The sequence below is a fragment of the Physella acuta genome, unplaced genomic scaffold, assembly GCF_028476545.2.
Source record: "Physella acuta isolate Inbredline_101_S28 unplaced genomic scaffold, ASM2847654v3 ptg000605l, whole genome shotgun sequence".
Classification (NCBI taxonomy): Eukaryota; Metazoa; Mollusca; class Gastropoda; family Physidae; genus Physella; species Physella acuta.
In genome coordinates this window covers 260,471-287,500 of record NW_026732124.1, presented here as the reverse complement: position 1 = coordinate 287,500, position 27,030 = coordinate 260,471, and the positions used below count along the sequence as shown (strand labels likewise).

At 39.1% G+C, this 27,030-nt stretch overlaps 1 protein-coding gene across 1 annotated transcript in view; it reads right to left on the bottom strand.

Moving 5' to 3' along the window:
- The window catches only part of LOC131947740 (uncharacterized), a 58,978-nt gene extending 33,993 nt beyond the window's left edge, over positions 1-24,985 (bottom strand). Inside the window, exons 1-4 of the mRNA XM_059309022.1 lie at positions 24,976-24,985; positions 12,708-12,850; positions 11,957-12,135; positions 19-83 (exon numbers count right to left, since the gene is read on the bottom strand). Coding sequence (XP_059165005.1) covers positions 19-83; positions 11,957-12,135; positions 12,708-12,770 — 307 coding nt within the window. The 5' untranslated portion in view covers positions 12,771-12,850; positions 24,976-24,985. The remainder of the gene's footprint in view (positions 1-18; positions 84-11,956; positions 12,136-12,707; positions 12,851-24,975) is intronic.
- Positions 24,986-27,030: the final 2,045 nt, after the last annotated feature.

The following is a 27,030-nucleotide window of genomic DNA, read 5'->3' as shown; positions in this document are numbered from 1 at the left end:
GCAACAGAGGGAACCCACCTTCATAAACCTGTACAACGTTTTCACTCCTATTGATGAATTTCATGCAGGTAAAACGGTGCGTTCTGTGGGAGAAATAAAAAATTGTAGTAAGGAAAGAGATTGGCTGTTTTAGGGTTTTTGTATGTGTGTGAGTGCGGGGAGGTGGAGGGGGGTGTTGGGGTGGAAGATGGGTAGTCTGTTGATCAAATGTGGCTACAAGCATTGGATAATGATTTTTATATGCGTTGTCATATATGACATGAGACTGCACCATTTCATATTTATTACGTCATGACACACAATAATCAAAGCAACACCAGAGCACACCATAAATCTAAATTTACACTAAGCACAAGGAATCCCTTCGTTTAAGGGAAACTGTTGTGAACGTTTCTGGAATCAATGATGAGCTTTCAGCCGTATACTTCATGTTTTTAGATGGCTCTTTAAATTCGGGAATACCCAAGTCTTTGACAGCTGTTGCATTCGGGTACCTTTACTGTCGTAGGTGTAACATTCAGGTACCCTTACTGTCGTAGGTGTAACATTCGGGTACCCTAACTGTCGTAGGTGTAAAATTCGGGTACCCTAACTGTCGTAGGTGTAAAATTCGGGTACCCTTACTGACGTAGGTGTAACATTCGGGTACCCTTACAGTTGTAGGTGTAACATTCGGTTCCCATACTGTATGACATGTAACATTTAAGTACTATTCATATAATATAGTGGATGTAAAATTCGGGTACCTTTACTGTCGTATGTGTAACATTCTGTTCCTATATGCATACTTTGTAACATTTGAGTACCCTTAATATAATATAATGGATGAAAAATTCGGGTACCCATTCTGTAGTGGATGTAACAATCGGATACCCGTTTAAAATTAAATTTGGCAGCCTTCATATTTGGACGATTAACAGCTATTTTAAACATTTTATCACAGTTATGTGTGTAATCTAGAGGAGCTGTATGAAAAAGTTTAAACGAAGAGTTATTGAAGAAAAAAAAAACATACATTTAATTCTTTTTTTTTGTGTTGTATTTAATAGAGTGACATGTTTCGGTCTTTAAACCTTTCTTAGATAGCAACACCCCTCCCCCCCACCCCTCACCCTCTCCCTCCTCCCTCTCCTGGCTGCTTCACTCTCAGAAATTTGTCTGGGCTCTAGTCTGATGTAAGGACGGCGTGTAAGGGCCGGGTGTAAGGGCCGGGTGTAATTAATCACGTCTGGATCGGGAGGACAGGTCCCCCATCACGAGAGGACAGCCCCCCCCCCCACCCCACCCATCTCATCATGACGTCACAGACGACCACTCGGTGCTTGCTACATCCGTCTGATCAGGTCAGCTTGACCTGGGTATAGAGGGAGATGACCTTTCTCTACAGCTGAATACATGACCTATAAGTATTGCTCGGTATATGACCTTTGTGTATTGCCCAGTATATAAACTATAAGTATTGCTCGGTGTTTGACCTTATGTGTAAACCCAGTATACGACCTTTTTGTATAGTATACAGTGGCGTCGCTAGGTCGGGTGTCACCCGGTGCGGCGCTTCGTGGTGTCACCCCCCCCCCCCACAAGAAACAAAGTATATATCTATATAAAATACTAAATTTGTACTTAAAATTATAAATGGGACAGGCAAAAAAAATAATTTTTCTTCTGAAAATTTGGCAATTTGGTGTCACCCGGTGCGACTTGCACCCCCCCCCCCGTCCGGCCCTCGCTACGCCTCTGATAGTATATGACCTCTGTGTATTGCCCAGTATTCGACCTTAGTACATGCCTGAGTACATCAGTGCACGAGAGTTCATGACCTTTAAGTATGTTAGGTTTTATGACCTTTGTGTATAAAACATTTCACGACCTTTATAACTGAGTACATCAGGGCATGGGAGTTCACGACCTTTGTAAATGGGAGTGTGCAGTATAACTGACTTTTCAGTTTATATATATATATATATATATATATATATATATATATATATATATATATATATATATATAAGATTTAAAGAAAGCAATTGTGTTAATGACTTACTTACTAAATATTAATTTTTGACTTAGTTTTATATTTAGGCTAATCGCGTCTGAAAACCGCTTAGTATTCACGTCTACGTTTATTAACTGCGATAATCGCTAAGCCAAAGTATTTTTACAAACAACATAAAAGAGTACGTAGTAGTTCATGCGTATACATTACGTTTATACACATTTATTTTTTTAAATGAAAAAATGTTAGGCCAGAGAGAAAAAAATAGTCACGTGACCGGTCGATAACTGACCATTGAAATTTGAAAGTAAAGTTTGTTGTCGGGGAGTGAGCAGCTACAGACAGTTCAATCGAACTCACGCATGGCTGGTGGCGTTTGGGTAATTCAGTTTGAGCAGTATTTTGTCAACATGTCAACCGTGAAAACGGTACGGGGGCGAGGAGGTGGGAACAGAAGGGGAGGGAGGGGGAGGGTTGGGAGTGATTGCTGGGTAGGGGTGGGGTGGGAGTGATTGCTGGGTAGGGGTGGGGTGGGGGTTAAGTGATGGGGAAGGGGCTAGGAGGGGGCAAAGGGCTGCGTGGGATGTGACGGTTGCTTTGGAGGAGAACGAAGCTTGGGGTTATGAGAAGGGGGGGGGGGTGGAGTGAAGCTAACTTGATGATGTCAGAGAATGAGTTGACAAGAAAAACGTACGACACAGATCAACGTGTTAAACGACTGTTGTATATGTTATCAAAGCAAGAGTTAGAAGGAGGCATGTAGTTATGGCAGGGACTGCCCGGTGTGTAGTGTAGTAGAGAGAGGTTTTTAAGAATTTTAGAGATTTGAAAAGTTATTGTAAGGGACAATATAAAAACACACAACATAGTTGAGGGTTAAGTTATAGTAAACGATTGACCGTCATTAAATAGTAGAAAGTGTTGAATTTACACGACACTAAAGAAGCCGCAAGAACTATTCAAAAATCTGTATACATAACTTATACATGGTTTTTAACAAGTGGTTTTAATTGCGCAAGATGTATGTAATATTACAGTAATTGGAGATTGGGAAATTAAAAAGATAACTCATATCTCTACTATCTTACCTTCTGATTTTAAAAAAGTTTAATTTTACAGAATTATTTTCGTTTTTTATTTTACGATATTTTGTTTAAAATATTTTTTGAAAAATTGTTGTCTTTAATATATTTACTTAATTTACCATGTATTTCGCGCTATTTTGATTTTAAAAATAATGTATTCATTCAATTCTTGCAATAAAACATTTATACAATTTTCTTATTAATCTTCATTTTTAAAAATAATTTTGTATATTAAAAAAAAAAAATTACTCATAAAACAAAATCTACGTCTCAAAAAAAAAAAAAATCTTCATCAGCGAACACCAATTCTTATAACGATTCGCTCATATCTTTTTTTTTTACCTAATGCTGATTATAATTTTATGATTAAGAATTTTTTCCTCTTCCTTCTCCTCTCCATAAACCGCTGACGCCAAGATAATATCGGTGTGGTGGCATAGCGCGCAAAGTTCCCGTTGAGCCAAATTCTTCCCTCCAGCAGTCTGTATGTAACATGAATCGGAAGTGACGTCTGACCGGTATTTGATAACATTAGCTGATAAGCCGAACCTAGGGGGCGCTTCTTTTTTTTTAATACCTCCAGCGTTTAATCAGAATATAAAGACGGACGGGCGGGATCCGGTATGATGGCTCATCAATCCCCACAGCGGGCCGGTGGCTCAGTGTATTTCTTTAAACCTCATTATGGTCGTACGGTGAATAGGCTATAGATCCTTATCTGGCCCGGGGGGAGCGGGGCTTTGAGAATTTATCTGTCAAACTGGGAAAAAATGAGGAGGGGCTGGGAGGGTGGATTGAGTGGGGGTGGTTGTGATATGATGAGTGATTTGTTTGTCTGGGAGGAATGTCTGCGGAGAAATTTGTCTCGCGAGTGATTTGCAAATGATCGCCAGGGGTTTTATTTAGCGAGATGGCTAGTGATTCTTTGCTAGGGCCAATGATATTTTGCGAGTTGGGGAATGATTTTTCGCGAGATGGCGAATTATATTCTACGAGATGGCGAATGATATTTTGCGAGATGGCGAATTATATTCTACGAGATGGCGAATGATATTTTGCGAGATGGCGAATTATATTCTACGAGATGTCGAATGATATTTCGCGAGATGGCGAATTATATTCTACGAGATGTCGAATGATATTTTGCGAGTTGGCGAATGATATTTCGCGAGATGGCGAATTATATTCTACGAGATGTCGAATGATATTTCGCGAGATGGCGAATGATATTTCGCGAAAAGGCGAATAATATCTTACAAGATGGTGGATAATATTTAGCAAGATGACGAATAATGTTTTGTGAGATGACGAATGATAGTTTGCGAGATGGCCAATGATACCGAACGAGATGGCGAATTATATTTTGTGAGATGCTGATTAATATTTTGCGAGTAGGCAATTAATATCTTAAAACAAAATTATAAAAAAAGATAGCCGATGATTCTTTTTTGTGCAACAAGATGCCCAAATTAATGCTAGATGGTGAATAATTTTTTTTCATGAATGCATGTGTATTGTGCGAGATGACGATGTGGTTACAGCAATGAGGGGTTATTTTTGTGAGATGTGACAAAAATATTTTGCTCTGTCCCTAAAGTCGACCATTTTATCGCCTACATTTTAAAAATAAGGATTAATACTAATTCCAATCCATTTTTAAAATGAAACCAATATCTAGACTGTGTGGAATAATTGCGGTATAATTTCCCTTATAAATCTTAATCCATTACGAATGGTCATTTTTTAGTCCAAAAATCATAACTCTTTTTGCTTGTTCATAATCTTGATTAATCCTCATCTTAAGAGGAAAAGAGTTTTATTATTGTTGGTATAAGCTATTTGATTAGGGCTCAAGGACAAATGAAAACATAATCTCTAGCTTTCATTAGTATCCTTTCTAGTAATTTCTGTTAATGGCACCAAGTAATATGGTGAATATTATGGAGGTTTTACTGCTATTAGCGTTATAGTTAGATTAAAAGTTAAAGTATCGTTTTGGCGATATCATGCTTCGATTACAGTGGTACGACTAAAGGGAGAGTATTTTTAATAGTTTTACAGCAACCTACGAGCCTTGACATGATACACGAGAATTCACGAGAAGATGGCCCGTGTTTCCGGTGCGACCTTGACCCTCCTATTGTTTCATGGCGTTTTGATTTCATGGCTGAGAGTAACTTCCTGTCGCCGGAAATGACCCCGATCTCACAAAATGGCTTCTTCTATGATGTATGTGTTCAGCGGAAAAATCGAAGCCGTTTTAAGACCCCTTTACCTACAAACACGTTTAAAGCTGATATACTAATAGTGCTTTGGCTTCAAATTAATTTACCATGAAAGACACAGAATGTCACGCTAGTATGGTTGTTGTTGTTGTTTAGCGACAAATCCAGCCACAGATATGGGGCATTGTCCATTTTAAATTGTGTTTACTGGTTTGCCAACCCAACCAATCCACACCCACTTTCATATAATTAATATTTATTAAAAAATACCATGGCTTCAAATTATTTCAAAATAGTTTTTAAAACATCAAGAAATATCGTTTAAATCTCAAAACGTCGCCATAATTGAAAAAAAGTATCTCCCTACATTTGACCAGCTTTCCTATTCTCTATGATAAAGTGATAGTATCTACTCTTTGTTAAGTCGACAATACCTACTTTATAAGAGCGTAACTGGGGATAAATTGGACATACCTTGCGCAAACCAACAAACAACACAGTAAAAAAAATTGAAAATTGAATCCTCAAGTAAAGAAAAAAGTAGATAGTCAAAAACAAGCTTGGACAAGATCAGTTGTCAGTGAAGCATATGTAACCAGAATCTCATGGATAATCGCCCAAAACCCTATACGAATGAGGAGTAAGTGTGTCCATATGCTCCACAAGGAATCTACATGAATGATGATGATAATGATCTACTTTACAGTTTATTATATCATTAGGTGACAATATCTACTAGATAATAAGCCTGCGATATCAACTCTAAAATTCTTCATACCTTGTGAGAATTATCTGCTCGATAATGATTCGGCAATATTACTCTACAATCTATCATATATATCCTATACCATATCCTAAGGCGATAGTATCTACTCTATAAAAAGATGAAAACTCCCACACTTAGACTAAAACAATTTTAAATGCACTGCAATTTTCTACCCTGGTTACCTGATAATTTTATATTTGTCTCAGTTATTAGTACAGCTAATAATTACCTGTACCGTAAACCACCGTAATTAAATTACCCGAACCCTAACCTAATCTAAACCTTATATTTACTGCTGAATGTGAATTGACCAAAAGCCAAGCATAACCCTAGCCGTGAACTACTCAAACCCTAATCTAAACCTTATATTTATTGATGAATGTGAATAGACCAAAATCCAAGCATAACCCTAGCCCTGAACTTCACATCGATTCTAGATTTTTAAAATAGTGGTATGGCTAACCACCGAAGAGAATATTCTACTGCTCGAGATGTTGCGTTTGATGTGCACATATCTAACATCTGTAGTGTGACACATATTGATTCTCATGTCCCCACCGTAACATCTATTTTTAGTACAAACTACCCCTCGCCTACCCCCTAAAGCGATATGTACTAGTTCTCACTGGTATCGATACCGAGCAACCAATCAAATCAAGGTAAACAAATAATCTTTCTTTAAGACGAAGACATGAAAGGCGTCAATATTTGAAACGTCTGTCGGTCGTCCTTACAAGTAAACATCAAACTCAACGCCCGAGATCGTCTGCTAGAGCGTCGAACTTTAAACGTTAGATCGTCTGCTAGAACGTCGAACTTTAAACGTTAGATCGCCTGCTAGTAGATCAAGCTTTAAGCCGGTTATAACATCAAGATTTAAACCTGTAAGCTCCTCCTATATCATCAAGTTTTACGCCTGTAACCGTCTACTATAACAGGGGACTCCAAACTTTTTAGTCCGAGGGCCGCATTACCTATCAAATTTCAGTTTGGGGGTTAGTTTCTTCCAGGCATGTCTTTGATTGTTCTGGGCAAAGTTCCTCAGCCATCACCAACAAACGGTTTTTCCTTAGACAAAAAGATCTCAGCGGGCTGGATAAAAGGACTTCGCGGGCTGCATACGGCCCGCGGGCCGTAGTTTGGAGACCCCTGTCCTATAACATCAACCTTTAAACCCGCAAACGTCTCCTATAGCACCTTGCTTAAACCATGTAGTCCTTGACTAGTACAACATGTTTTAAACATTTTCCTCTGCGTATGGGGGTTGGCGAATTTTCCAAAATTATAAGTATATCGACTCTAAAATAATTCATGTTGAACTAAAGATTATGTTTTTGTTGAAATAGATTTAGATGACCGCGGATGTTGGATATTTTTCGATATTTCTTACTCACCAATACCGACCTTTACGATAAACTATAAACCTCTCCCTAGTCCTAACGTAAACATAAGCCTATATTATATAATCATAAACCTAAACCTAACAGTAATCAAGACCCTGACTGTAAAAAAATGGTTTGTCGTGATTCTCGCTTTACGGAAAAGTTGTACAGCTAATCGATAGGGACCATTAAAAAATGAGAAGGATTTTAAACGGTAAAACTAAACCATTATCTACATTCAATGCTAAGTATGAATAAAAGGAGGAAGGAATTACTTTTCATCCATACAATATTTATTGGTGTAAAATAAAGCTGATATTGTTTTCAAAATAATATAAAGGACTCTTGACAAATGCTGCGCTATGTATTTTGTTTAGCTACCCCAACTTATGCCAGGTTCCCATAACAGCTGAGCGAGCTGAGGGTACGATAACCATACTAGAAAATTTTTTTGCTTGGATACGACCAGTCGGTATACTACAAGTATACAAAGATGTGCAAGTATATGCAAAGCTGATAAGGAAAGTAGATGTAACAGGATTTTTCATTATTTTTTTCATGCACATGGGAGGCAACTTGCAATACTAACTTACTTCCCCGGTTTAATAGTACTAGGAGGTGAAACAGTGTGGGACGGGGTGGTCGAATGGTGGAGCGTTTGGCTGATAGCTTGAAGGTCGTGAGTTCAGATCTTAGTTTAGACTTGTATGACGTCCTTGAGTCCACCCAGCTCTGGTGGGTACATGACTTAATTTGTAGAAAGTTAGAACGGCTGAGAATAGTGTTGATCACACTGTCCCTTCATATGCCGATGTCAAGAAAAATATCAACAATTTCATTTACCCCATTGGGTCGCTAGGTCTAAAGAGGAATCTTTATAGCCGCACATAAAGGCAGAAACTAGTGCAATCATGCACGCAGGTATAGATCTACATCCACGCTAACTACATCTCCAAACTTATAATTTTCCATTAATCCTGGGCAATTTCTTTTTATTTCTTTTTTTTGTTTAATATCCCCATCCCCAACATGACCTCTGAACCCCATATGTAACCCCCGCATGCACATCTAGATGCACATATAATGCGGGCGGTTCAATAACTCAAAGATCATAGCGATAACACCGTGATGGATGACACGTCAGGGGAGGTAACTATCTGCAAACCACAAAAACCCAAGGGAAGCTAGCATCTACAACCACAAAACCAAGGGAAGTAAGCATCTACAAAGATAAACTATTGGCCAATTAATTCAGACAAACCCAGTTTCATACTGTTTTCTTCTTAAAGAGTACAAATAACGTTTTTCAAAATACTTTCTACAAGGGCAAACAAACAAAAATTAGAAATCGTTTGACCTTGATACATTACAGTTATTATCAACCAATATTAGAAACATTACTGATTAATAAATTAAATACTTTATAATAAAACTAAGTATCAATTTCTACTCTGATTTCTCGATAAGAAGAAGTTGTTTAACGCATGTTTTACTCTGGGGAAAAAAAAAAAAAAAAAAAAAAAAAAAAAAGTTTTACTCTGGGGGCAACCAAAAGTAATATATGGGAACAGAGGGCATGGGCGTTACCCCCCCCCCGTCAATTACCCCTTCCCCGGGACATTCCCCCACGTCATTACTCCTGGAGTAATTACCCCCCTCCCTGTCAATTATCATCTGTCAATTACCCCCGCTCAGTAGGACATTACCCCCCCCCCCCCCGTCAAAGCTTAAGGTTCAGCTAGGGTTCGAGTTTGGGCTAGGTCTAGGTCTAGGGTTAGCGCTAGGGCTAGGACTATGGCTTGGGTTAGGGTTAGGGCTAGGGCTAGGGCTAGGGCTAGGGCTAGGGCTAGGGCTAGGGCTAGGGCTAGGGCTAGGGCTAGGGCTAGGGCTAGGGCTAGGGCTAGGGCTAGGGCTAGGGCTAGGGCTAGGGCTAGGGCTAGGGCTAGGGCTAGGGCTAGGGCTAGGGCTAGGGCTAGGGCTAGGGCTAGGGCTAGGGCTAGGGCTAGGGCTAGGGCTAGGGCTAGGGATAGGGCTAGGGCTAGGGCTAGGGCTAGGGCTAGGACTATGGCTTGGGTTAGGGTTAGGGCTAGGGCTAGGGCTAGGGCTAGGGCTAGGGCTAGGGCTAGGGCTAGGGCTAGGGCTAGGGCTAGGGCTAGGGCTAGGGCTAGGGCTAGGGCTAGGGCTAGGGCTAGGGCTAGGGCTAGGGCTAGGGCTAGGGCTAGGGCTAGGGCTAGGGCTAGGGCTAGGGCTAGGGCTAGGGCTAGGGCTAGGGCTAGGGCTAGGGCTAGGGCTAGGGCTAGGGCTAGGGCTAGGGCTAGGGCTAGGGCTAGGGCTAGGGCTAGGGCTAGGGCTAGGGCTAGGGCTAGGGCTAGGGCTAGGGCTAGGGCTAGGGCTAGGGCTAGGGCTAGGGCTAGGGCTAGGGCTAGGGCTAGGGCTAGGGCTAGGGCTAGGGCTAGGGCTAGGGCTAGGGCTAGGGCTAGGGCTAGGGCTAGGGCTAGGGCTAGGGCTAGGGCTAGGGCTAGGGCTAGGGCTAGGGCTAGGGCTAGGGCTAGGGCTAGGGCTAGGGCTAGGGCTAGGGCTAGGGCTAGGGCTGGGGCTAGGGCTAGGGCTAGGGCTAGGGCTAGGGCTAGGGCTAAGGCCAGGGCCAGGGCCATGGCCAGGGCTGAGGTTATGGCTAAGGTTAGGGGTAGGATTAGGATCAGGGTTAGGCTTAAATCAATATCTAGAGTTGGGTTTGGTTTTGGGATTATTTTAGCCTGATGTGAATTCTTATATTTTTCGTCTTTGTCTTAAGGTTAGGAGTAAGCTAATTTATTGGTATAGAGTTGGAATTAGAATCAGGATTCTATCTTGGTGTAAGGGGGGGGGGGTAATCTCACAGGGGGGTAAAAGACAGGGGGTAAATACGGGGGCAAAATGTCCGGGAGGGGGGGGTGGGAAATGTCAGGGGGGAGGGGTAATGTCCTGTAGCCATCAAATATATATCATTATATCAAATGTTATAATGTGCAACATTTGTTAAAACTTTTTTTTGTCATCAATAAAGTTTGAATAATTAAAAATTTATGAAAAAAACCGAATAATGGACTGAGAATGAGAGAAAGAAACAGGCTATTGGTAATGATTTATCGATGCTATCCTTTCACACAGTCATTTTGTATATTTCGTAAATATTAGGGCAATAATAAAAAAAAAATTGACTAGTACTGAAAAAAAATTGAAGAAAAGAAATCGATATTTAAAAATGATGTTTAAAATAAAGTATAATCTAGAAAAAGTTATCTGAGTTTATGTAAAAAAGTTTAAATAATAATCTGAAAAAATAATCCCTAATATTTAAATTAAGTAAACATACATTGAAGAAAATGACAACAGTTTTTGGTGTGCTCAAAGATGATATGTAGATTATAAATAAAAATCAAACAGATCGTTCAACTATGCTTGTGATTTATCAAAGTAAAGTTAATTTGTATCAACACTAAACATAAATTTTATAAAACTATTTTTCATCTTTTATCGTTGTAGTCTTCTGTTTTCCATGAGTATCATTACGATCTGTTTATATGTGCTATAGCAATTCAGACCGTCTCGATTATTTTTAGTTATATTTTTCCTAAGACAGAAGATGAACAGATATTTTAGTTTGGACAAGATTTAGACAGATTTACAGCAGGAAGATGCAGATAATTTGTGCACATAGCTCCGATCTCTGGCACACGAAATTGATTTGTAGAATGTCGGAGTTATCTTGATTAAAATCTTGATATTCCACGGAACAAAAAGATAAACATGAATCAATTTCAGTCTCTTTTTAAAAAAAAAATTGGACTCCCACACAAGGGCTGAATTCTCTAAACTCTCAGTAAATTAATATTGGGGGTACAATTGAAGGGAAATTTAAATCATCGTAATACTATAATATATGGCGTGGTCATGCAGTAGAGCGCTAGACTGCTAATTCGAAAGTCTCAAGTTCGAATTCAAGTCAGTGTAATTTCCCTGAGTCCACCCAGCTCTAATGGGTACCCAACTCACGTTAAGGAGAAAAAAAGGCGGCTTGGCATAGTACTGACAACACTATCCCTTCGTATGTCGAGGTCATTGAATTACATGAACTCTACTTCATATCTCTTGAGCACGAGCGTAAGAAAGATGATGAAATACTAAAGTAAAGTATTAATATACCGCCCGCCCCCCCCCCCCCCCATTTACTCTATGTGGACGTCTAGCCGTGGATGCATCAACTCACCCCCCCACCCATGTGGACTTGTAGCCGTGGCTGGATGAACTCTACCCCCACCCCTATACTCGATGTGGACGTCTAGCCGTAGCTGCATCAACTCACCCCCCCCCCCCCCCATTTACTCCATGTGGACGTGGCTGGATCAACTCACACCCCGCCCTCCCCCCATTTACTCTATGTGGACGTCTAGCTGTGGCTGGAACAACTCACCGCCCCCCCCGCCCCTATACTCCATGTGGACATGGCTGGATGAACTCACCCATCAGAGTTGTACTGAATGACCCGGTACGCGTTGTTCTTCTCCTCGCTGATGCACGTCCTGTTGTACACATGCTGACGGTCTGAGCACTGACCAAAGCTGGACTTGTGGGACACGCGCCTCGGTGACCTCTCGCACGTCTGGAAGTTCAGCTCACGGTACCGCCACATGTGGTTGCCCTGTGGGACAGGTTGGAACAGCGTGTTGGAGGTATTCCTAGATCCTCATACACCACCCATCTATCTACCCATTTATCCACCCATATATCCACACATATACCCAATCATCTAGCCACCCACCTATCCACCCACCAATTCACCCTTCTATCCACCCATCTACCCATTTATCCACCCATCTATCCAATCATCCATCCACTCATCCGTTCACCCATTTATCCACCCATTTATCCACCCATCTATCCACTTATCTATCCACCCATCTATCCACCAATTTATCAACCCATTCTTCCGCATGTGAAACGATCCTTTATCCCGTTAGTTTATTCGACCCCACCCCTACCCCCACCCCCTTACATCTACCAATCCGTCCAACTATTCACAAATCCATCCATCCATCCCAAATTAACATCAAACCATCGACCTATCAACCTATCCCTTAATTCACCCCTCCACCCATTTACCTATCCACAATTCATCCATCCACCCACCCTCCATCTATCCACCCACCCACCAACTAACCAACCCACCCACCCATCCACCCACCAATCCATCCGCCCCTCCACCCATCTCACCTGTACAAAAATATCCTGTTTCTCCGCCAACTTGGGCACATGCCGTATGTGAAGCCACCACATCTGAGTGTTCCATGGTTTGATCGTGCCATATGTGGATCCACCTTGTAAGAACTCAGGGAACCGACAAGTCTCCGGACTCGCTGAAACACACAACAAAACAGTTATTCAACATGTATACCTATCATGTTGCTTGTTAGGAAATAATTTATAATACAGTTGTTAGCAGTTGTAAATTTAATCCAAGAGTATGTTAAAGAGCAATCTAACAAAATATACATTTAAATAAAATATAAGATATGCAGTGATCACTTTTAATTTAACCTGGCGTTTTTAGATCTAACGTAGTTTTTTTAAAAAAAATAAATAAATTAGGTTAAAGTTATAGATGGTTATACAGACGAGGATAGTCTTTTAAATTGAATTTGATTGATTTCACGTGGCAATGATGGTTTGTTTAGCGTGATAGTGAGTCAATCTTCTAAGTTTAAGAATCTTTTTTTTTGCTGGGATACTGAGTCATTTTGTTTTGAATTATCTATTTGAATCATTTTGTGGTGGCGTGTTATCGGTATAAAGCGATTTCTCTAGTTTGGGTTTAACTCGTTGAGTCACTAAGACCATTACTTTGGTGTGTCATTAGATTCTTGAATTATAAGTAAACTACACATTTTTTGAGATAACTTTCTATAGGGCAGACAAAGTAGAGTTTATGTGTTTCTATTTCCGCGGCACATTCTATGAATATGTTGTCAATAATGTCTTATTTAGACCCGCAATTCCTATCCTGCTTTGATTGGCACCCACATATTTTATTTTCATGTAATTTACACGTGTATTCATATAACTTAACAGTCTTCAAGGGGAAGATAAAGTAGTGTTTACCTGTTTCTTTGACTACAGTACAGTTAAATGTTAATGTTGTCAGCACTATGCCCAGCCACCTTTACTACCCTCAACATGAGTCAGGCACCCAGTCTGAAATAAGTGCACTCAGACTGAAGCCCGGGATTCGAACTCGAGACCTTCGGGTTAGTACTCGTATAATCTACCCTCCGACCATGTCGTTTCTAACAATTGTCTGCTATCAAGACACAACCTATCAATTTACTTTACAGTGTTACTAAATTCTTGAAACAATTGTCCTAAGCTAACAATTACAACAAAACACCAGATATGAGGTTCAACCATTTCCGCTACCCGGAAATCGGTTCTTCCTGTGGACTTCCGGTGGTTTACTAGAACCTTCGGATGGATCGCCCCGGGGCAGACAATCATTTGATTTGACGGTCCCTACTAAACGCTGAGCAAACCCGCCCTGGAAAATAAGAGCTAAATTAAATCTTCATTGTCGGAGAGCTATACGGGTTTGATAGGCCCGGAGTCTGGTGCTGGAGGTCCATGCCGTGTGGATGACGGATGTCGGATGACGGATGACGGATGGCCGATTTATTAGAGTTGCGTCGATAGGAGTTTGGTTGGGATGTTGTGTGTGTGTCTTTAATCATTGCGGATAATTGTGATTTGATGTGAATGGTCAGATAACGTGGATGTCTAACTGATGAGGTGGTCGAGGCGGTAGATTAGTCAGGTTGGGAGGAGGGTGGGGATGGGGGGGGAGGGTGGTATTGTTGGGCGATAGTGGTACTAACAGACACACCGGATATTTGATAAAGGTTTATAAAGCCGGGAAAAGATAACGGTTTACATATTAAGAATAAAGTTTGTTGGAAAACAGTAAACTACGGATTTTTGTTTTTGTGGTAGAGGAAGTTAAATAAATGTTTAGAGGAAACACATTTATAGAGTAAAAGATATAAACAAATCTCATAATAAAATCCCAATGGGATTAACTGACAATTTAATTAACCAAGGAGTAAAATATTATGGATTTGTTAAAGTTTAGAAGACAGAACTGTGGTGATAGTTTAACATTGACATTGCATTAAAAAAAAGGGGGGGGGGTTATAATTTACATTATATGTAATATCGATAAGAAGAACTCGTATTGAGAATAATTGCTGGATGGGCTAATAGTAATACATGAATAACAACAGTTAACCTATTGCAAAGAACAATAACTATTTTTGTTGAATAAATGTACAATTTTAATGGTTACTTCCCGTTTGATAATGTGTTGACAGCCACTAACAAGTTTTCAATTACAATGTCTTCTACTCCCTGAGTGTGTTTATAAGCATGTGGTTATACGTGCTGGGGTAGGTGCAGATGTGTGGATGTACGTGTGTGTAACTGTGTATAGGTGTGTATAGGTGTGTAAGTGTATGTGAATCTGTTTATGTGAATGTGCACATATATGTGTTTAAAGTTGTATGTGTGTAAGTACAAGTGGATGTATTTGTATATGAATGTATATGCGGTCGGTGTATGTGTGTAGGTGTTTGTGTGTAGGTGTATGTGTGTATGTGGATATGAGGATATATGTATGTAAGAGCTTATATACGTGAAGTAATGTTAATGTATGTGTTGAAGCGCGTGTCTGTGTTTTTGTGTGTGTCTGTGTGTATATTATGTATGGGTATGTATATGTGAGCTTTTTCTTATTGACCGATGCGTTTTTATTGGTAAAAGTGTGTGTGAGTGTGTGTTGTTTTGTGTATATTCTCAAACCAGTATCAAAATAAAAAAAATCACCCAATAGCATTTTGTTAACCGTTTTAGTTGACATCTTGATCGTTAAAATTACGATGTCGTAATTGTAATTACTGTAATCGAACACCAATGAAACGAAGAGACAATGATTAATTGAAGGAGATGAATAACAGCCTTAATTTCGTAGCAGCTTTCATATTGTTTCTATTTTCAACTTGTTTTAAACTATGGTTACGTTAATGACAGTGGATTGTAGCTATTGTAGCTATAAAAATAATAACTTAGAAAAAAGGCGATTTCTGGGAGAAGAATTACGTCATTTGTGGAGGATGTTATGACGTCAAATATGAGAAAAATATGTGTTTCGAGTTGCGTCGTTGTAAATGATCGTACGTTGTTTTAAGTGATTGTTCGTTGTTATTAGCGGCCATGCGTTCGTGCGTTGTTCTACGTCGTCATACGTCGTCATACGTTGTTATAGGTGGTTATACGTTTTATTAAGTGGTCGTTATAAGTGGTCGTACGTTGTTATAAATAGTCGTACGTTGTTATACGTGGCCTTGTGTTGTTAGGAGCCGTACGTTGTTTGTAAAGTGCCGTGCGATGTTATACGTGGTCGTGCATTGGTCTAAGTAGCCGTAAGTTACTATAGGTGATCTTGCTTTGTTCATGGTGGCGTACGTTGTTATAAGTGGTTGTTCAGATGATAAAAGCGTGGGGCTACCTTGCTTACAGTTAAGAGAAAATCAGAGGTGTGATTTGACATTCCAGCCCCATGGTTGAGCAGTCAGTTTTCGACACCGTCTCCTCCGTAGATATCTAAAGAGAGTATAAGCGCTACCACGGGAAATCCCCTCCCCTCACCCTATCAAAGCAACTGGCCTTAATATATTAAAACATTAATGATACAGCAGGATAGAATTGATCGAAACGCCATTCCATCATTGAAGTATAGAATTAATCGTTACGTTATTCTATCGTTGAAAAATAAACTGAAAGTTTCATCGCGTTTTTTTGAGTCTTCGAACTCTCCCCCCTGGGACCACATGGGACCATCCCCCTCCCCCGGGGAGAGTGTGCGTGGTATCGTGGGCAAGAAATCATTCATAAAACATGTGAGTAGCACGCCGCGAACCTCTGCCTCCTCACTGTATCTACCGTCTCGTTCTATCATTGTCAACACATTTAGCGCCCGTGTTGAGTTACCCATCATGCCCTGAGTAGATCTTATTTATAAACATTGTTACGACACCAATACCGAGCCATACAGGGCAGTTTCACATTATTGCTAGTACTAGGTGGCGACCCGTATCAAATAATAGACAGGATAATGAACACGTTTAAATGAAAAGTGGGAAAATGAGTTTGTGTATGTGATATTTTCTAGCGCCTGCGGCGAAATATTTAACTACAATACATTATAGTAATCGGCGGAATGATTGACGGTGCTATTGAGTGCAAATAATGTTTTTAAATGTGAAAAGATTACAAATGAGTTTTGGGAACAAATGTGTGATTCGTTGGAAGTGTGGGGTCTAGTGGTAAACCGCGAGTTTGCTAACCCGAAAGGCACAAGTTTAATACCCAGGCTAGTGACTAAAGCTCGTCAACTGACCGCACTGCCCCTCATGTCCAAAATTGATAGACTGGGGGAGGAAACAAAATCCTGGGGAAATTTCACGAGTCTAGCGGCTGGCAACATGGGAGTGTGAATGGGTGGAAGAAATGCTAATAAATTACTTCAGTCATAAGTCCGGATCAAGATTCGAACTCTAGACCTTCAGGCTAGCAGTCGAGTACTCTATCACTCGGTCAAACGGTCGATTTTTACCGGCACCACCTTCACAAAAAAATTCATAGAATTTTTAAATGTTTAATATCGATAGCGCACTTTACCTTACATTTTGAAAACAAGCATTTTTTTCTCAACCCAATATATCCTTTTAACTTAATTACTTACTTATTCAACAAAACAGTTGATTGTAACTGTTCGTTTCGTCACGCTTTCAAAACGAAAAAATAATTCCACAAAATTAACACGCTAGACTTTTTTTTCTTTAGTTATTTAAATTCAATAGCACCTCTATCCCCATGTTAAAAATTTAATGAAAATATTCCGTCTTTTGATGTAATCAATATAGTTATTTGAGTGAGAAATAAAAACTTGGGGATCGATATCAAGAATCGGTATCAAATTTTAAAGTTTAATGCGCGCTATTATCAGATTACATGAATTCAAACCCAGAAGTGAGCGGGTATGTAGTATAACACGTTTTGGTCAAGCCGTAGAGCTCTTGGATACTGATCATTATGTCGGAGGTTCTATACTTGTGCTGCGTGTCAAGAAAAAAGGCTGAAGGGCGCAAACAAAGTGGATGGCCAATGAAGATCGTTTGAAAACGAGCGCAAACAAAGTGGATGGCCAATGAAGATCGTTTGAAAACGAGCGCAAACAAAGTGGATGGCCAATGAAGATCGTTTGAAAACGAGCGCAAACAAAGTGGATGGCCAATGAAGATCGTTTGAAAACGAGCGCAAACAAAGTGGATGGCCAATGAAGATCGTTTGAAAACGAGCGCAAACAAAGTGGATGGCCAATGAAGATCGTTTGAAAACGAGCGCAAACAAAGTGGATGGCCAATGAAGATCGTTTGAAAACGAGCGCAAACAAAGTGGATGGCCAATGAAGATCGTTTGAAAACGAGCGCAAACAAAGTGGATGGCCAATGAAGATCGTTTGAAAACGAGCGCAAACAAAGTGGATGGCCAATGAAGATCGTTTGAAAACGAGCGCAAACAAAGTGGATGGCCAATGAAGGCAGTGCGGAGATATATTCCTTTACTTGTTATACGACAACCATAGTTCAAATCTGTAACACAGGACTGATTATTTATTAGCTAGGCGACGAACTGTTTACTTATTCGTTATGAGACTAAGTTATCCCTTTACGTCTTAATATTGTTGATCAGTTTCTCCTAAAAAAGACTAATACTTCTTTTGCATTCATTTTACGACGCGCTTGTAATTCACATTTTTTTTTTTTAAAGACAGACATGTAACTTATTCGTCGTACGACGGAGGTTTTATTCGTTTAACAACTAAAAGTCCCACTAGGTGTTTACCATCGGGTTTTGTCATTAATTTGTTTTACGATCGGCTGGTCATTTCGCTAGAGCGACGCGCTGGTCGCAGTAACATTTAGCCAAATGTACATATTTTTACGTCTTGGAGCAAAAACTCTACCCCTGGCCGGGGCGGCCTTAAAGAAAATCAAATCCTAGTCCCGGTCCGGGCACTTCGATTATTTATCTCCCTTAATCAATCTGATTAGTCGTCTAATACGGCAGGGGGCCCCTCCTCACGCCTTTCCCGAAATCGCATTAGTCGGACATTGTTCCTCCCCGTAAACTAATCAGCATAGTGGGGCGGTACTAATGGAATTCATTGAAACATAGGTGCACACCGCGCTCCTGACTACTTGATTGTATCTGGGGCTATCTCCAAGAAACGGTACCGGAAGTGGGGATTCGGCGGGAACCGGTGCCCAGTTTAACAGTTATCTGATAATATGAGCGTAGTCTACGGTCAAGTCAGACCCCCCACCCCCACCCCGTCTCCTACACTACTGACCAACTTGTGGGAGGAGAAAAAAAAACGGGGATGGGGTACAAAGAAACCTTAATGAAAACTACAAGCGAGTTTGGAGAAGTTAGGGATCCAGGGGGAAAATGAAGTCTCAGTTGGGATTTGGGAGGGGAAACGAATTTGTTTTGGGCCGTTTGGGATCTTCCAGTATCCTTGTCCGTCTGGTATTTGCTTCTAAATCTAGTACTGGGTATGTTTCTTTAAGATATCGCAATTTAAATAGTGGCCTACGATAGTTATTCCAGTCTAAGAAAAATTCCCCCTCATAGAGACAAAATCTTATGTATAAAGTAATGTAAGACAAAAACCATATCTGCACAAATATGTTTTTTTTACATAACTTTAAAAAGCGAAGATTAACGTTAGAGGAAAAATAGAGGTGAACCGACCTAGATAGTGTAATGAAGTCAAGAATAGTCTTTTCGTACAATAAATTCTGAAATGTCTGGAACATTAAACCCAGTACGTATCGACTTAATGAAACTGGATTTAATTTAACTAATTATGAAAAGGTAGTTAAGAATAGAAATAACTCAGTGAATATTTGCTAAAATAAAACTACTAAGTATTTTTGGAGATGAAAGTGAAATGTGTTTCATAAGCAATGGAGATAAAGTTATTTTTTAAAAATAAAATAAATCGCGGAGTAGCTTGAAAAATTAGGTTTAATTTAATAAGAATATAATTTTTTTTAAATGTCACTAATTCCGCTACAAAGAGAATAAAAAAAAAACACACACACACGCCTGTACGAACACATAAACATTCACGCATGCATGCACGCATGCACACACAACCATACACACACGCATGCAGGCAGGCACACACACGCACATACACATACACAGACACACACACTTACATACTTTTCACTTGTACACAATGTATATAAGGAGGAGGAGGGGGAGGGAGAAGGAGGCGATTATTCAAAGTCTATCCGTGACTCTTCGAGTATTTCATGTTTTTTTAATAAATTTACTAGCATTTATCGGCTAGGCTTTGCTCCAGCTGTTTATAGTCATGTCTAAATATAAATTTATATGTATGTTTAAAAAATATTTTCATAAAAATTGCAGATTGAACCATAAGCTCGGGAATAAAAAAAAAAACTAATACTCAACATCTCAACAACACCTCTACAAAGTTTTTGGCTTACACCCCCGCCCCCACACACAAACACTAACAATATATGGTTTTAAAAGAAATAAGAAAAGCAGGCTGAAATCGGAGTCAATGACCTCAATGGTGCATAACCAGTTGACACGTAACGCTTAATTGTGTTGGAGACGTGGCCGAGTCGGCAAAAAGCTCATGGTTGATAAATTCAAACAGTTTCAAGTTCAACCCCACTGGCAGATAAATCTCGATCCCATTCAACACTAATAATTAAGAACGAAGAAGAAGAAGAAGAAAAAAGAAATAATGGAGAGGTCCTTTTCATTTTAAAGACTGATGGGACAATTTATAAACTCTGTATAAAATAAATTATCGCTGTAGTTAGTATTAATATTTTAGATAAATCAAGTGAATTAATTATTCTAATATGTTTAACTGTCGAAGACCTTCGATCGAACCTATTTGCAGTTCTCTTTCTTTGAGTTTTATTAGTATTGTACTAAATAATTCCTTCAATTAATGAATAAAAGGGTTAAAAATAACTTAGCAATACCCTACTTAAACCCGAAACTCATGTTCTTCGAAACGATGCTGCAATTGCATTAATGAACTTTATTGTTTTTCTAGAACGTAGTCTATAAGCTTTCTTTACATCAGCCATAAATCAAAAAAATAATTATAAGGCACTATTAATTGATTTTCAGAGCTATTTGAATACAATTTATTATAAAATTTAAAGGATTTTTTCCTTTATTCAAATGTTTTATGCGTTTATTTTTGTGTGCAGTCAAAGAACTGGGAAATTAAATTCATACGGCAGTTACGTCCCCTAAGTAGGTAAAAATTAGCGGTAAAACGATTCAATTTTAAACCCTAATTATGACTTTTTAAAGAATCTGGTATTTTTCTAAGCAAGTGGTCTATCTAATTCAAGCATTTTGAAAAATCTTTAGTTTAAATCAGGAGTCTCCAAACTTTTCAGCCCGAGGGCCGCATTAACTATCAAATATCAGTTCGGGGGCCAGAGTTTCTTTAAGGCATCTCTTCAGGGTCATCGCCCCCCCCCACCCCCGAAGAACGTCTACCGCCCCTTCCCCCCACCCCCCCAACGAAAAATAATTTATATAGAAATATATACAAATTTCAAGTGTCCACCCCCCCCCCCCCCCCACCCGAGGTCCACGTTTGTTCTCAAATTGTTCTTCACGTATTTCATTATTGATAATGTTTGTTCACACAGGTATGTTGTTCGAAAATTTGAAAGGTACTTTGATGCAAACGTTTTAATGTTAGGAAAGTCTTCCTTGTGCAAAAACGTATGAAAACCCATCCGCCCTTCTTTGAACGTGTCTCTAAGGAAGTCATTTTCTTGCAATTCAATGACCTCCAGCTGCAGTTCATCTTAGCAACTGGCCACATTTGCTTCAAATGGGCTTTAAAACAGTCTCACTTCTTCTGCCTTTGAGTCCAAGTCAGAAAACCGCTACTGAAACTGCAGCTGGAGGTCTTCAACAATATCGTATGTAAATGACGTGGGGGACTCAGTGGTTGCTTCAGCCGTAAAGACCTTGCACTGCTGAAAGTGTGTCAAGTTGTTAGCTTGTACTTTTTCCAAAAACATAACAAGTTTGTATCTAAAGGCCTTTAGGTGGGTGTATAGATCTGAAACTAGATTTCACTCTGTTGCCGTTATATGTTCAGAAAATTTAAATGACTAGTTATGTCTGCAGCAGAGGCTAATTTCTATACCCACTCTTCATCAGACAATAATGGCTGTGGCTTGCCTTTACCATCAGGAAGTCACCTATTTCTTTTCTTAGATACTCTGATAAGAATTTTTCTCGCAAAATTAGCAATCTTACTGATGTGAAATATGGTAAATTGCGATTTTCTGTTTGTCTCTGAACTATATATGGTTAGATATCCAGAGTTTCTTCCAGCCATCTCTTAGGGTTAGCGTTAGGGTTAGAAAATATATACGTTTAACAGTGCCCCCCCCCCCCCCCCCCCCGAAAATTTCAAGTGCCCCCCCCCCCCCGGAGAAAAAAGCCTGGAAGAAACACTGTAGATATCCTCTTCGGTAACAGTGTCATAAATTCCAGCTCTTTTATTATGTTGAGGTCTTCATCCACACCTCTAATGAACACAAGCAGTTGAGAGGTGAAACAGCTGTCCACCGACTCATCCATTGCAATTGGAAAATGGCGAAACTTGTTTGAATTTTTCGCTATTTGAGTCGCAATGTTTTCACCAATGTCTGAAACACGGCGAGTAATTGTATTTGCACACAAAGCTACATTCAAATAGTTTTGAATGTTCTGTGCAAAGCTCCTCAGCCACCTCCAATAAACATTTATTCAGTGGACAAAAAGATCGTCGCGGGCCGGATAAAATGACCTCGCGGGCCGCATCCGGCCCGTGGGCCGTAGTTTGGAAACACCGCGGTCAGTCGAGGTCTGTTTTCAACCCCTTTTAAACACGATTATTGAGATCGCTATAATTTTCCCCTTGGAGTGAATTTTAATACCCCGCTTTATCAAGAGCAAAACCTCTAAAACTTATTTGCAAGTACCCGATCTAATAAGAGTGATAAACAGACAGACGGCGTTACAGAAAACACTTTGCTTTGATAGAAATAGATTCATTGTTCTCATAGTGTCACTTACAACAGACCTTTTAGATAACGGGGAAACTCATAGCTATGACGTTAAACTTTTTTTTTTAAATTTATGATTCAGAGCACTTTAATTCGTGTCCTTTTCCTTTAGCCTGTAAGTTAATCATTCCGTTGGTGTAAATCAAACAGCCAATCAGCAATAAGTTGGACACGTGAGCCAGTAAATCAAGATAAGTAAGAACAAAAGTAAAAAAAAAAAACATGGACAGTAGAACGTTCGATAGATTCGTGAAACATACCCAACAGTTGAGCGTAGTACAAAATTCGATTGTGTTAGCTGTGGCTTATTCGAATTACATATTATAAAATCCGATCTTTTAAAAAATTAACTTATCTAACTAATTAGCAGTAATAGATCAATGTCTTAAAGAAGTTAAGGATTTTCCGGGTGGTGTTTACCCGAGAGTAATATGAATGCAAGGTTGTTTTTTTGAGGTGATAATTCACCAAAACATTAATATCAGTTCAATATTGTTTTGTGAGATTGAACCTACCCCAGTGACAGCAGTAAAATGTAAAAAAAAATTTTTTTAGGTGGAACTTATCCTAAAATAGATAGTATTGTATTTTTTGTTTTTACAAGCTATTATTTAACTCACTTCCTCTGTCGTCAGTCTAGATCGAAACGCCGGAGCGAAAATGCGGACACTTCTAACTGTCAGATACGGTTCGTAATTGGTACGTGGGTCAAGACATGAAGACAATGCATTATGACATTAAATTTGACTTAATTGGATCCCTAATTAATTTTTTTATGAATTAATTAAAATTTGGGCAGAATTAGTAGGCAGTTCTATCCACACGCATCATCACGGCCGTGTTGGGCGTGGAGCGAGGGGGGCTCTACGCCAAAAGCGCGTCATCACGTTCAATAGGCGCGCGATGGTTTTTAGTCGGGTCAGCAGTCTAGTTATTTAGCACTAGACTACGCCATCCCATAATATTTTACTGAAACTTTAACTGTAAACTTGACTATGGTTTTTAGTCATGTAACTATTGTAAATAAAACATGTAAAGTACTGGGGAAAAAAAAACGTAAAAAAAAAACACTTTTTAATAACAAGCTTTTTACAAGCTTTTATTTAACTCACTTCCTCTGTCTGTCGACAGTCGTCAGTCGTCAGTCTAGACGGAAACGCAAGAGTAAAAATTCGGACCCTTCTACTTGACCGATACGATTCACATTTGACACGTGGGTCAAGACATGAAGACAATGCATTCTGAAACTAAATTTGACTTAATCGGATGCCTAATTAATTTTTTATGAATTAATAAAAATTTGGACCGAATTAGTAGGCATGTCTAGCCAACCACACCACACGCGTCATCACCTTCAATAGCTGCGCCATCACGTAATGGCTGCGTTCAAAAACCATTGCGCGCCTACTGAACGTGATGTTCAGTAGGCGCGCAATGGTTTTTAGTCATGTAACTCTATTGTAAATAAAACATGTAAAGTACTGAAAAAAAAATTCATAAAAAACGTTTTAATAACAAGCTTTTATGTAATGATGCACTAAAAAGTAGAAAATAAATTATAGACTACTATTTAAATAACTATAAAGAAAAGCGTGGGTGTCTTCCTTAACATTAGTAAAGGTATCCAATAGATACTAAAGTGACCCACGCTTTTCTTTATAGTTATTTAAATAGTAGTCTATAATTTATTTTCTACTTTTTAGTGCATCATTACATAAAAGCTTGTTATTAAAACGTTTTTTATGAATTTTTATGTAATAATGCACTAAAAAGTAGAGTAGAAATTAAACACTATTTAAATAACTATAAAGAAAAGCGTGGTTCTCTTCCTAAATATTAGACACTACTATTTAAATTACTATAAAGAAAAGCGTGGGTCACTTTAGTATCTATTGGATACGCTTTTCTTTAAAGTTATTTAAATAGTAGTGTATAATTTATTTTCTACTTTTTAGTGCATTATTACATAAAAGCTTGTTATTAAAACGTTTTTTTGTGAATTTTTTTTGTGAGTTGAACTCACTCGAATGGCGGAAGAAAAAAATCCAAAGTTTTTTTTTAGGTGGAACTTCTAAAATAAACATAAATGTAATATTTATTTTTGTGAGATTGAACTTACCCGAGTGATAGCAGTACATGTGCGTACATATTCAAAAGCTTTTTGTTTGTTTTTTTATGTGGATCTTAGCGATGTAATTTTTTTTTTCTTTTTTTTTGTTTGTTTAGATTGAACATACCCGAGTGACAGCAGTACAAAATCCAAAGTTTTATTCGGTGGAACGTATCCGAATATATACTACTGTGCAATTTTAGTTTTTGAGAGATTGAACTTACCCGAGTGACAGCAGTACAAAATCCACAGTGGAAACCACGCCTTCAACCAACATCTTCGGTCTAGCATCGTCGCCCGCCACTTTATCCAGCACGACCCAGGATCGAGTACTTGTCGGAAGAAGAGCTAGCACCACCAACAGTCCCCTGTCCACGGTGGGATTAGCGGTAAATGGCTTGCAACATGTACAGCGTTCCTCACACTATACGAGTCAATGAATGAGCGGTCTGTCAAAAGAAGAAATGAACAGTTCAATATAATCGATCAAATGCCGGCTTGCGCGTTGAATTTAGTTTGTTGCGATGTATTGTTGTTTGATTACAACTGTTCGCTGATTTTTTTTTGTGTTGTTGTAAATTCAGACTTGTTGATTAAACTCTGATCAGTGCTGACTTAATGGATATTGTTTTTGGGTACTTTATCGGTTACATTTACCTGGCAGTTAATTATATCTGAGCTCGTGGTTTAACATATCGATAATTTAATGTTTGTATCGATGTCATGGTAGGGTTAGGGCTAGTTAGGATAGAGAGTATATCATTTATGGTTAAGGTTAATATAAGGTTAAGCTCAGGCTAGAGCTTTGTTAATGCATAGACGGAGCTTGTAGCAAGTAAAAGCGGGTCAAGTTAGTCCTTATAAATATGTCTGAATAGGGGCGTCAAAATCGAAAGTCAGCCCCGGGCTCCGAAATATGTAGCTATGCTGCAGACGCCTCGGTTCTTTATAAGTGACCTTTTTAAAAACGTTCATTTCTGTCGATATTTTTTTTACTTTCTCGTTATGGGGTAAATAGAGAGGGTGTTGTAACCGTGCATGAGGCAGCGTGGTAGAGTGGTAGAGCGCTCGACTGCTAGTCAGAGGTTCTCGAGTTTAAATGTCGATCCGAACTCTAGACCCCGAGTCCACTCAGCTTTGGTGAGTACCTGACTCACGTTAGGGGAAGTAAAGGCGGCTAAGTATAGTGCTGACAATCCATTCAATAGGTCAAGAAACATGAAATCAATCTGCCCTATTGATCGTTAGGTCTGAAAGGTGAACTTTACTTACTGTAATCGTGCTAAAATCGTCTACACTCTCGAGAGTCGGAAAAACCGACTTGCTATTTTGTCTGTATCGCTCTCTACCTCTCTACCACTCTCTCTCTCTCTCTCTCTCTCTCTTTCTCTCTCCCTCTCTCTCTCGCTGTGTGCTGTGTGTGTGTGTGTCTGTGCTCATGTGCGAATGCGATAACGTGAGTTCTGTTACAGTTAGGTGAACGAAAGTTCTAATTTAATATTAGATCATATGACCAGGTTCCTTAAAATTTATATTGATTTCCCGTAACCGGAAGTTGTGCAACACTCTAGTTCCGTGTGAACAAAATAGCTAATTTGAAATTTTGTTTTTAATAATTAAATAATTAACCATATGGTATATTATACTGATTAGTGATCCTCTATAAACTATTTCTGGTTTCTAAATTACCAATAACTTGAGTACTATTTATTTTAGTGAGACTAAATTTCATATTAGATCCTATACGTAGGTTTCTTTAAACTTTTGAGCGGATTCCGGTCATCGAAATTTTGTACACTACTTTATTTGCGATTTCACGAAAACCTTTAGAATTTGATATCACATCATATTATAAAACCACATATTCATTAAACGTTTCTTAAAAACAATATGACGTGATTTATCCTCAGTCAAATATATCGAGTTTAGCCGCGCGCACCCCCCCCCCCCCCACACACACACACGCACACAGAGTTAAATTAATCTTTAAAAACAATACTGATTAAAAACTTCAATTCATAGTTTTATTTCCAATTAAATTCCCAACGCTAAAACATCTATTTGTAATTAATTTTTTTTGTACCCGATCTTTAAAAAAAATAATTTGACATGAAGGAATCAAATAAGCAATGGATGGTCGTATTTCTAGTGAACTCGTCTATACACTTCGTAAACAGCATAT